The sequence below is a fragment of the Anomaloglossus baeobatrachus genome, chromosome 11 (genome assembly GCF_048569485.1).
Source record: "Anomaloglossus baeobatrachus isolate aAnoBae1 chromosome 11, aAnoBae1.hap1, whole genome shotgun sequence".
Lineage (NCBI taxonomy): Eukaryota > Metazoa > Chordata > Amphibia > Anura > Aromobatidae > Anomaloglossus > Anomaloglossus baeobatrachus.
In genome coordinates, this window is record NC_134363.1 from 141,725,277 (window position 1) to 141,738,196 (window position 12,920).

A 12,920-nucleotide genomic window follows, 5' to 3' on the forward strand; every position below is an offset into this window, starting at 1 on the left:
ATCATCTGCAAGGAGTTTGTTTGTTCTCCCCGTGTTTGCGTGGGCTTCCTCCAGGTTCTCCGGTTTCCTCCCACACTCCAAAGACATACAGATAGGGACTTTAGATTGTGAGCCCCAATGGGGACAGTGATGCCAATGTATGTAAAGCGCTGCAGAATTAATGGCGCTATATAAGTGAATAAATATTTAATATATTGTATAAAAAAAAAGGCAATCTAGTATTTATTTTTTTAAATATTTTATATTTCAGTATTTTAACACGTTACTAAAACAATAGACTGTCACTTGTGCTGCTCTGGTGAAAATGCTGTATACATTGCTAAAGATTTATTGTAGTTTTTGACATTTTGGATTTAAATCTACATAAAAGTCAAAGCACGAACAAAAGGCTCCTTCTCACCAGCTTTAAATAGGACTTTAAAACAAACAAAAACTGTACATAACCTGATTTTCTTCTTCAAGCCCTTAAAATGACTCTCCAAGATATTAAAACATAAAAAGTATAAAAAAACTCCCCAAAAAAAAAAAAAAAATAAAAAAAAATGCTGAAAAGTCACAAAAAAACCAAATAGAAAAAACCTTAAGTGAAAAAAAAAAAAAAAAACCCACACAAAGCAACTAAAAACCAAACATACTAAAACGGGGGATTTAAAAATGATACAGAAAAAAAATATATATATTTTATTTTTCATTAAAATTTTTTGATTAAAAAAAAAAAAAATATTGGGTTTTACACATTACATTGCGACTTTTTTTTTATCTGCAGAAAAGCCCTGTACTTTGTATTTTCAACCAAAAATAATCTTTTTTTGTAACAAATGTCTGCAATACGTAAATTATTATTTATTTTTTTGTCTCTTGGGTGGTGTAATTTATTATTTATTTTTTTCTTTAATTTTTATATCACCCAAGAAACAAAAAAAAAAAAAAAGTTGGAAAAATACCAGCAAAAAACACAAGGGGCTCATTTTCTCAAGACTTTAGTCAAGACAAGATGACAGGTAACCAGTAGAATAGTCGAAGTAAAATATTAAAACTGATGTGTAAATAATTACACTAGTGGCTGATTTAACCATAAAATTCTATAAAAAAATAATAAAAAAAAAAAAAATAAAAAAATAGTCTTTCAACAGCCAGATTCTTTCCAGTTCAGCAGTATCAGGGCCTGAACAGGCCGCACTGCAATGTCAGTGATCTGGAAGATCAACATTCCTTCAAAAGCCTTTGTAGATCCGAAGAACAAATGCTTCACAACCACGGTCCGGATGGTTCATGGGGAAGGGTCTCTGATTCAGTGACTGTTCCTTTACTCTTTGGCTGGATCTATGTCCTCCCTTTGAAAGTGTTCATGCAAGTATAAGATCCAGAAAACCTGTGGATTTCTTCAAGTGCTGACTGGGGAAGAACGCTGCGGAAAACACAAGACAAACAAACTGTATCATGTCTGGGTCTGGAGGAGAAGAAAGGACGTGAAACTGAAACTACCTGTGGTTACTTCTGCACAAAAGGGGGAAGGAAATGCTACCGGTCTTACAGGAAGAAGACGAGAACACAGGCTGATGAAAGACGCCTTCACGGGAACTTAAGAAAATGCAATAGGCAGAAGAAAAACAGGAAGAGGCGGTAATGTAAGTCAGAGGATAGCGAAGCCATAGAAATAAGCTTAAAAGACATGCACTTTTTACTTAAATGCATGTATTCTAAGCTAAAAATCACTTTTGCCATTTGATTTAATTAAAAATGTTGCACTGTTAGACCTTTGGCGTTGGATACTCAGTGCACTCAGAGTAATACATCAGTGAGCGGTTGGGAGACTTTATAAATAGTGATGAGCGGGCACTACTGTGCTTGGTCCTCGTAACCAGTGATGAGCGGGCACTACCATGCTCGGGTGCTCAGTACTTGTAACTAGTGTTGAGCGGGGCACTACCGTGCTCGTGGGTCCATAGCTAGTGATTAGCGGGCACTACCGTGCTCTGTCCTCGTAACTAGTGATGAGCGAACACTACTATGCTCTGTATTCATAACCAGTGATGACCGGGCACTACCATGCTCGGGGGCTCCGTACTCGTAACTAGTGTTGAGCGAACACTACCATGCTCAGTACTCGTAAGTAGTGATGAGTGGGCACTACCATGCTCGGGTGCTCATAACTAGTGTTGAGCGAACACTACCATGCTCAGTACTCGTAAGTAGTGATGAGCGGGCACTACCATGCTCGGGGGCTCATAACTAGTGATGAGCGAGCACTACCATGCGTGGTACTCTTAACTCGCAGTTGGTTCTCGGACTAGCATGACTCGTGTACAGAGTAGAATGGAAGTCAATGGGGAACTAAAGCATTTTTCTGGGAGAGCTACAGCTGTGACATTGCCTCCTCTTCTAGTCTACTGATACCTTAAAGAGGTTGTCCACTACTTTTACATTGAGGTCTTATCCTTAGGATACGTCAATGTTTGATTGCAGGGGATGTCGGGTGTCTGATCCCGGCCTATCAGCTGTTCTTGGCGCTTTAATGCTCTGTTGCCCGGAGCTGCCCCATCTTCCGATAGTGGCGACAGTCGGGTACTTACTACACAAATACATCAATAGGAGGCGGATGTGCAGTACTCGGCTGTGGCCATTATCAGAAGACTGAGCAGCTCCGGAACGGAACATTTACGGCTGCCTGCGCTGCCGAGAACAGCTGATTGGCGGGGGTGCGGGGTGTTGGACTCTGGCTCATCAGACATTGATTACCTATCCTAAGGATAAGCCATCAATGTTGTAGTGGACAACCTATTTAAGCCTTGGAGATCCCATTATGATCTTCCTACAAGGTCTCCTTACCTTTTTAAGATGACAAGAATGTGCATGGTCCAGGGGAGCAGTAACAAGGCGTGATTCTTCTGCACAGCTTCCACCGTCCTCCTTGCTACAGTTTCTGGCTTTAAGGGAGGAAATAAACTGGGAAACCTAGAAAAAGAAAAAACAAAAAAAAAAAAAAAACTATTTCATTTCATCCTACTAAGATCTGTAGAGAACCTTCCTGGTGATAATAAATAACCAAGAGGATCTGGAGGCTATGGGCATTTATTGGCCGTAGCACTTTCTGTACTGACATTTGTTGGATGTGCCCCAAATCACAGGAATGAATGGGAGGCTGAGGAGCGAGCACAGGGCACTGACTCATGATGATTACTTTGGATGTGACCCAACGTTTCATAGGTGGGACCTCAAGTGTTATTAGATCACTTGCCGGGAACGGTATGGTTACAAGAGTCAATTTATCCTGGATTCATATTAGGTAACTCGGTAGTTTTATTCCTCTACATCAAAAGTGTCCAGAGGGCACTCAGAACGACTATATCCTACTGGCATTGTTTCTTCAATAGCAAAGTGCCAGCTGCTCACAAAACCAAGGAGAACTTTAGTGGCTTCACCAATTTCACGGCAGCCACCGAATTAGAAGAAATATGTACAAACCTGACTCTCATCCCTTGAAACATCTCAGTGTTCGTATGAAAGGGTAATACTGTTGTGGCGTTGACTCCCGGGCAGTCCAGAAGACCCAAGGTCAAGCTTTCCATGAAGGCAAAGGAGGAGGCTTTAGAAGTGCAGTAGTCAATGGCACCCGGGATTGCCGATAAGGCAAGCACAGAGTTTATACAGACAATATGTCCATTCTGCAACTCCAACATACGTGGCAGAAAAGCTTTAGTAGTCTGGAACAAGACAAACAGAAGTGAAAAATTAGATTATACACAGTGGGCGATTGGACGTTGCAGAAGGGTGGACATTTGGGAGAAGTTTATATTATGGATATAAAACTCTGACACCTCACTGTTGTACAGAAATGGACATGGATCAGCATAGTTCATCTAATACTGGAGGGTCAGAGTGTTTTGATCTGCCTTAAGATTGCAGAATTTTCTTAAAATTTCCGTAGGGTGCCAAGTTGGGCAATGGTGGGTAACTGATGCAACTGCTGGAAACTCAACATTTTGGCGATTGCTGTAAAGCAACCTGTGAGGTAAATCTGGAGATATGACGATAAATCATGACATTCAAGTCATGTCAGGAAGCCCTCTCCTGGTGTCACTACCCCCTTCCCTTCACACAACTGGTTTAGCAACAAATCCATGGCCATGTCCTGTGATATGGAAATTAGGTGGCTTTAGGACAATGGACACAGGATGACTCCCTGCTGTCACCCTGTAGTAGGAGCTGCTAGCTAGTTAGCAAGGCTATGGAAATAGCCAGACAGAACGACTCCAGTAAAAAATGGTTCATATCTCGCAAGCCATATTTCCGATAAATATGGCAACCATAAAAATGGTGTCTCCGCATGCGGACGATGCTGGCACACCCTTTTTATGGGAACAGGACATTGGGAAATGCCCCAGGCGTGATATCAGCCAATGGGGAACTGGCAGACAGGTCATGAGTCCCCTCGTTCTGTAGCTAAATTCATAACTGTCACAATGAGAGCATTGGCGTCTGCCTACGACGCTCCCAGGCAAAGTTATAGCCAAAATCCCCTTTGCTGGATAATTCTGATCCATGCAGGGGGAGTGGCAGTGCTTCCCTGTGAGGTCACTAAGGTAGGAGGGGACCTGGATTTGCCCAGGTTGATAACCCTGCTTCGGCCATTTTCCAAGGTTCTTCTCGCTGGGGGCACGTGTAGGAAACATCTGTGGGAGTTCCTGGAAACCTGGTCTACAGCGCCCCCCTGTGGCCAGACACACAAGGTAACTGATTGAATTGCATACCTGTTTGTAAAACATGCTTTATCTGTAACTGTACTCTGACATATGTATATTCTGTAGAGTCCCTATTGTATATATTGTAGTTCTAGTGTGCTTTAGGCTGATTAAATTATATAATTAATCTTGGGCTGTTCTGTTATCTCGATCTTGAATCCCACGTCTGTGTGTTCGGCTAATAGTTACCGTAAATCGGTTGGTGGCAGCGAGTTGTGCCAAGGATTATTGTGGGGAGGCCAGTGAGATTCGGGGAGGTTTTATATATTCCGCCCGCGGAGGTCGGGGGAATATATACCCTACTCTCACCGGGGACCCTTCAATAATCGGCATAAGTAGTATAGCGGCCTCCTTGCTTATTGTCGGGCAATTCCATAATTGGCCTGACTATAGGAGGGGCGCTAGAGAGCGCGTCACGTGCTCTGTCTGTCGGTCGGGAGGTATAAAGTAGGGGTGACCCCCACTTGTTACCCCCCGATTGTGACGTACTGGTAGCCAGCGCGGGGGATTTCTGAGTGACCCCCCCGGTGGTTTGTGACATATTGGTGGCATAGCGGTGGGATCGAGATAATAGTGTGTGTGAGTGTGAGACCCATACTCCCAGACACTAAAGACTGCCTGCAGCAGCTGTGGCTGCTGGGGTCTTCAGACCAGCTCAACACTAGAGTGTCAGAGTGCAGATACTGTAAGGTGTGTGGAGGCATCAGGTGTCAGTTCTGTGTCAGTGACCAAAAGTCTGCAAGAATGGCTGATGGCACCAGGAGCAGAGCTATGCAACTGGCCAATGCTAAAGCAGGAGCCGAAGAGAGGGAGGACGGTGCTGTGGACAGCAATGAGGAGGTTGCCCACGAGTCCTCCAGGAGCTCGACGCCAGAAAACAGCTCTGCAGAGGACATTGCACAACCGGGCACTGCTGGACAAGATGAGGAGCAGCTCGCCCAAGGGTCCTCAACGAGCCAGATACCAGCCCTCCGCTCTGCAATGGACAGTGAATCACCAGGCTCCGCAGCGGGCCGCAGATCACCACGTGCCATTCCACCGAGCCTGGGAGGCTCGGATAGCCTTCTTCAAATGGCTATGGCCCTACGCCAGGCTGGAGACCGGGAGGGCTACAAGGAACTCATGGCCGAGCGTGAGCGGCAAGCAGCGCGTGAAGAGCGCCAGGCAGAGCGTAACTACCAGCTGCAGCTAGCTCAGCTCCGGCCCTCATCAGCCACCCGTGACCTTCCAGACACCAAACTTCCAAAGGTCCGTGTTGAGGACTTCCCAGTGCTGGAGAAGGATGGAGACTTGGACTCTTTCTTGACTGCTTTTGAACGGACTTGCTTGCAGCATCATCTGAACAAGGACCAGTGGGCCAAATACCTGACCCCCCGTTTAAGGGGTAAGGCCCTGGATATCCTTGGGGACTTGCCTGCTGAGGCGGATCAGGGCTACGACACCATCAAGCGGGCCCTGATCCAACAGTACAACCTCACCCCGGAGTCCTACCGCAAGAAGTTCCGGACGCTGCAGAAGGGACCAAAGGACTCCTGGGCTGACCACCGGCGGGCACTTGCCCGAGCTGCCGACCACTGGACCCAAGGCCTGCAGCTTTCCACCGGACCGGAGATCCTGGACTTGTTCATCACGGAGCAACTCTTGTGGAACTGCCCTGAGGATCTCCGCCAGTTCATCCGAGACCAGAAGCCAAAGGGATCCACGGCTACAGCTGCCCTGGCAGATGACTACACCAACAATCGGGCTCCTGAAGCCAGGAGAGCAGCCACCAGCAGCACCTGGAGAGGGGGTAAGATGAACTCTGCGACTGCCCCACCTGCCCCTAGACTGCAGGGGGTGTCCCCCTCAACTCCCCTCTCCAGGCCCGTGGCAGAACCAAGACGGTGCCACCAGTGCAACCTACCTGGACACTTCAAGGCCATGTGCCCTCAGCGTCCCAAGGCCCCGGCTCCGTCCCCGTCCCAAGGGCCGCCCAAGGTGTATTGTGTGGGTGGGGGTGGTGGTAGGTCCCTGGACAGCTTCCAACCTGTCACCGTCGGCCAGTCTGTGACCATAGGACTGCGAGACAGCGCCTCGGAGGTGACTCTGGTGCGGCCTGAGATGGTGTCCCCCCAAGACTTGATCCCTGGAAAAACCCTCGCTGTCTCCGGGATTGGAGGCATTGACCCGGCGCTGCCTGTTGCTGACATTTATGTGGACTGGGGCGCAGGGCGAGGGGTGAGGGAGGTGGGGGTAACTGATCGGATCCCTGCAAACGTGCTACTTGGGACAGATTTGGGGCAAATAACCTCCCAGTTTGGCCCCGCCCCAAAGGCTGAACCTTCAGCCAGTGCTGACATGACTCCTGACAATGTTAATGTGTTATCTATGAATGATGTAAGGGAGGAGGGAGTGAACTCTGATATTTCTGCTTGCATAGACACCATAGACACACACTCAGCTGCAGCTGTGACAGGGGAGGGGGTCAGAGAAAGGTGTGACAATGCCTCTACAAGTAACCAGCCTGTGAGCTGGGATCTGCTGCCCTCTGCAGGGATAAGCAGAGAGCAGGGTGCTGCAGGGGGAGGACCAGTGTGTGGGGTGGGGGCTACCACAGCAAATGTGGGGTCCCCAGAGATTTCACAGCGGGGTTCTGTTGCTGCAGAGGGGGAACAGGCAGGTGAGATTGGGGCCGGTCCAGGAGCGGAAGTGCTCCCAGGTAAGATCTCGGTGCAGGGTTCCCCCACAACCGGGGTGTCAGGAAGCCAGGTAGGTCTGCCTGAACCGGCGACTTGGTCAGGAACGGAGGAGGAGCAGGCACGACCCACGGTCGCAGCGGCTGTGGCCGCTGTCACCCGCAGTGGGAGTGCTGGAAGCCAAGGGGCCTCCCGGAGGTCCGATAGCTCTTCCCCTTCTGACCAAGTGGCAGCCGAGTCAGGTGGAGGCCAGGACACAGGTCCCGGGGTACTGACCGAAGATGTGACAGTCTCGTCGATTCTGGCCACATCTAGTCAGGGGTTTCAGGCAGCGTTAGAAGCTGACGACAGCCTGAAAGCTCTTAAGGAGCAGGCGGCACAGCCTCCCTCGGACTCGGACCCGGAGCGAGTGGTCTGGGACCAAGGACGGCTGTACCGGGCCACGGTCCAGCAGGGTTCACCGGAGGCGTGGCCCAGGGACCGACAGTTGGTGGTACCCTATCCGTTCCGGACGGAGTTGTTGCGGATCGCACATGAGATTCCGATGGCCGGACACCTAGGGATCGCTAAGACCAAGGCCAGGTTAAACCAGCATTTCTACTGGCCAAAAATGGGGGCCGATGTGGCTGCCTACTGCCGTTCGTGTGAAACCTGTCAGAGAGTGGGGAAGGCGGGGCCACGCCCCAAAGCCCCACTGGTATCTCTGCCAATCATCGATGAGCCTTTCAGGAGGGTGGCTGTGGATCTGGTCGGCCCGCTGGCCATCCCCAGCAGCTCCGGGAAACGCTTCATACTGACGGTAGTGGACTATGCCACCCGGTACCCAGAAGCAGTGGCCTTGTCGTCCATTCGGGCTGACAAGGTGGCCACCGCATTGCTGGAGATTTTCTCCCGAGTGGGTTTTCCCCAGGAAATGCTCACTGACCGGGGGACCCAATTCATGTCCCAGCTGATGGAGACCCTCTGTAAGCAAGTCCAGGTGCGACATCTGGTGGCCAGCCCGTACCATCCACAGACTAATGGCCTGTGCGAGCGGTTCAATGGCACCTTAAAGCAGATGCTTAAGATGTTGGTCGACTCCCATGGGCGTGACTGGGAGCGGTATCTCCCACACCTGTTATTTGCTTACCGGGAGGTTCCACAGGCCTCAACAGGATTCTCACCGTTTGAGCTCCTGTACGGGCGACGTGTGCGGGGCCCCCTGGCTCTGGTGAAAGAGGCTTGGGAAGGGGATTTGGCCACCCCTGGAGTGTCGGTTATCGAGTATGTCATGCGCTTCCGGGACAAAATGCAGGCCTTGACACAACTGGTACACGACAATATGGCTCAAGCCCAGGCCGATCAGAAGCGTTGGTACGACCAGAACGCTTGTGAGAGGACCTACCAAGTGGGTCAAAAGGTGTGGGTACTGGTCCCCGTACCACAGGACAAGCTTCAGGCAGCCTGGGAAGGCCCATACCTCGTGTACCAGCAGCTCAACCCTGTGACGTACCTGGTCACCCTGGACCCTGCCCGTGGAAGGCGGAAGCCCTTCCATGTGAACATGATGAAGGCACATCATGAGCGGGAGGCATGTGCGCTCCCCGTGTGCAACCTGCCCGAGGAGGGAGAAGCGGAAACCCTCTTGGATATGCTAGCCCAGGTTAGGGCAGGCGGATCCATTGAGGATGTGGAGGTTGGCCACCAGCTCTTGGAGGACCAACGGTCCCAGCTGTGGGCCACCCTACACCCCTTCCGGGGGTTGTTTACCAACCAGCCCGGAAGGACTGACTTGGCTGTCCATCACGTGGACACTGGGGATCATCCCCCGATCCGGCGTTCAGCATATCGGGTCTCCCTGGAGGTGCAGCAACACATGCGCCAGGAGATTGACGAGATGCTGGAGCTGGGGGTGATCCAGGCATCCAACAGCGCTTGGGCCTCGCCTGTAGTCCTCGTCCCTAAGAAGGACCGAACCACTCGGTTCTGCGTGGACTACAGGGGGCTCAATGCTGTCACGGTCGCCGATGCGTACCCAATGCCACGCATCGATGACCTGCTCGATCAGTTGGCCGGGGCTCAGTACCTGACCATCATGGACCTGAGCCGGGGATATTGGCAGATCCCCCTGACTCGCAAGGCCAGGGAACGCTCTGCCTTTATTACCCCATTTGGACTGTACGAGTCCACGGTGATGCCATTCGGGATGAGGAATGCCCCTGCCACTTGTGAGGTAAATCTGGAGATATGACGATAAATCATGACATTCAAGTCATGTCAGGAAGCCCTCTCCTGGTGTCACTACCCCCTTCCCTTCACACAACTGGTTTAGCAACAAATCCATGGCCATGTCCTGTGATATGGAAATTAGGTGGCTTTAGGACAATGGACACAGGATGACTCCCTGCCGTCACCCTGTAGTAGGAGCTGCTAGCTAGTTAGCAAGGCTATGGAAATAGCCAGACAGAACGACTCCAGTAAAAAATGGTTCATATCTCGCAAGCCATATTTCCGATAAATATGGCAACCATAAAAATGGTGTCTCCGCATGTGGACGATGCCGGCACCCCCTTTTTATGGGAACAGGACATTGGGAAATGCCCCAGGCGTGATATCAGCCAATGGGGAACTGGCAGACAGGTCATGAGTCCCCTCGTTCTGTAGCTAAATTCATAACTGTCACAATGAGAGCATTGGCGTCTGCCTACGACGCTCCCAGGCAAAGTTATAGCCAAAATCCCCTTTGCTGGATAATTCTGATCCATGCAGGGGGAGTGGCAGTGCTTCCCTGTGAGGTCACTAAGGTAGGAGGGGACCTGGATTTGCCCAGGTTGATAACCCTGCTTCGGCCATTTTCCAAGGTTCTTCTCGCTGGGGGCACGTGTAGGAAACATCTGTGGGAGTTCCTGGAAACCTGGTCTACAGCGCCCCCCTGTGGCCAGACACACAAGGTAACTGATTGAATTGCATACCTGTTTGTAAAACATGCTTTATCTGTAACTGTACTCTGACATATGTATATTCTGTAGAGTCCCTATTGTATATATTGTAGTTCTAGTGTGCTTTAGGCTGATTAAATTATATAATTAATCTTGGGCTGTTCTGTTATCTCGATCTTGAATCCCACGTCTGTGTGTTCGGCTAATAGTTACCGTAAATCGGTTGGTGGCAGCGAGTTGTGCCAAGGATTATTGTGGGGAGGCCAGTGAGATTCGGGGAGGTTTTATATATTCCGCCCGCGGAGGTCGGGGGAATATATACCCTACTCTCACCGGGGACCCTTCAATAATCGGCATAAGTAGTATAGCGGCCTCCTTGCTTATTGTCGGGCAATTCCATAATTGGCCTGACTATAGGAGGGGCGCTAGAGAGCGCGTCACGTGCTCTGTCTGTCGGTCGGGAGGTATAAAGTAGGGGTGACCCCCACTTGTTACCCCCCGATTGTGACGTACTGGTAGCCAGCGCGGGGGATTTCTGAGTGACCCCCCCGGTGGTTTGTGACACAACCTTTAATTGGCGGACCATTGAAGGAAATATGTTCTTGATCTGCACATTTTACAGTCTGAATGGACAAAGTTGCTTCCATTGTCAAGGACTTTAGCAGTACTCTAGTCATTGAACCTGTACACAAGTAGATGGATACTAATGCCCTCTCCTCCTTCCTTTCCAGGCTTGAAAGTTTTAGTTTGCTAGCATAGCGGTCTCACTAGTCGAGGCCCCTATGGTTGTAATAAATTGGTAAGGAAAGGGTGTTTTTATTATACAGAAATAACTCACCCAAAACTGTCCTAATGTGTTTATGTGCTGGGACTTCAGAAGAGCATCGTCGTCGCTGTCCATTAGACTCTTCCCATGAACCACTGCAGCATTATTTACCAAAATGGTGACATCGCCCACCTGGAAAATTGCGAAATTAAAATTAAAAATTGTAAATGTGTACAAAATACAGAATATATCATTGTATGGAATAAGCACAGCGGTCTTGGCTGTGACTTATCAAGAAGAAGGCTTGCCCCAAGACAAAGATGTCGCAATTCTGAAGCAGTTTGATACCAGATACCATCACAGTGCCATCCGCAAAGACTACTTTACTCTGCAACGCAACACTCGCAGCTGGTGTAGGGGCAGAGTTGGATTAGTGGACCCACTGGACCACAGGGGGAGGGGAACCTAGGCTTACTATGTAGTGGGAGGGGTTTAACTAAGCGCCCACCACAAGGCGGACGCCAGGTACCACTTCCAGGGCAGTGACCGGGACTGTGGTAGCTGACCCCCCCAGGACAGGTGGCTAGCTTTGTTACGGACATAAATGTAGGCAGGATGTCTGAGGGAGAAAGGCAGGCGGGTTCGGACATATGGGAAGGTAGCTATTGAGAACCCGACAACGAGATAGGTAGGAGGCTGGTTAACAAACGATGGTTGCATAGGCACCAACCCCAAATGGAAGGGTACTCTAAATATACAGTGCCTCTCAGCCATAGGGTGCGAGGCACTTAAGGGAAATGGCATGCCAGCACTTTAAGAGGAGGGCCAGTGTGCGCATGAGGGTCTTAGATGCACTCCCGATAACCTTCTGTGGCATCTACAGGGCCCGGGAGAGGAAGGAGGCAGCAGCACACGTTGATGACAGGGAAAGGACGCGACCCGACCGGGGCGGTGAGTAAGTCGGCGCTACATGCAGTTTCTTCCTCCCAGTTAAAATGGAAAAGAGAAAGAACTGATGAAGTTGAACCCCTCATGGCTGCCTGGGTCGCCTTGTTGGCCAACGCATTTTTAAGGTCTTACCTTTTCCCTGACGGCTTTTGCTTGCTGGTAAACTTCTTCTCTGTTGCCAACATCACAAATAAAATAATGGCATTCAGTCCCCATCTGCTTAATTTCCTCAGCAGTTTCCTTCAGGCATTTCTCAGTTCTTCCCCACAAAATTATCTGAAAAGATCAAAAAAGTAAATAAGAAACAATTCTGGATATATACATTGTTACAATCAAGTACAGAGACTTCAGTATGATGAAGGATTTAAGATCTGTCACTCATTAGATGTCCTGCAGTAATTTTTTGCAGCGCTTTTAAAAAAAAAAAAAAAAAAAAAAAAATATATAATTATCATTTATTTTTTTTTAAACACAAACTATAGAGCAACTACAGGGCATTGTCCAAAATAAACACCACATATAGATCATTTAAAATAGGGAACCAAATATATTCTGGGATTCTAGTAACTTTTGTTGCTATACAGACTTCAATGTTGACTTTTGCAATTTGAAGGCAACCCTCAAAAATAAGTGGATCACAGCTGATCACTAAAGGCCCCGTCACACTAAGCAACATCGCTAGCAACATCGCTGCTAACGAACAACTTTTGTGACGTTGCTAGCGATGTTGCTGTGTGTGACATCCAGCAACAACCTGGCCCCTGCTGTGAGGTCGTTGGTTGTTGCTGAATGTCCTGTGCCATTATTTAGTTGTTGCTGTCCTGCTGTGAAGCACAGATCGCTGTGTGTGACAGCGAGACAGCAACAACTA

At 49.2% G+C, this 12,920-nt stretch overlaps 1 protein-coding gene across 1 annotated transcript in view; it reads right to left on the minus strand.

Annotated features, from left to right (window-relative positions):
- Window positions 1–228: 228 nt before the first annotated feature.
- Window positions 229–12,920, minus strand: part of DHRS3 (dehydrogenase/reductase 3) — a 50,738-nt gene continuing 38,046 nt past the window's right edge. The window contains exons 2-6 of the mRNA XM_075329013.1: window positions 12,182–12,325; window positions 11,174–11,293; window positions 3,466–3,704; window positions 2,830–2,955; window positions 229–1,408 (exon numbers count right to left, since the gene is read on the minus strand). Of these exons, the coding sequence (XP_075185128.1) occupies window positions 1,324–1,408; window positions 2,830–2,955; window positions 3,466–3,704; window positions 11,174–11,293; window positions 12,182–12,325 (714 nt within the window). The 3' untranslated portion in view covers window positions 229–1,323. The remainder of the gene's footprint in view (window positions 1,409–2,829; window positions 2,956–3,465; window positions 3,705–11,173; window positions 11,294–12,181; window positions 12,326–12,920) is intronic.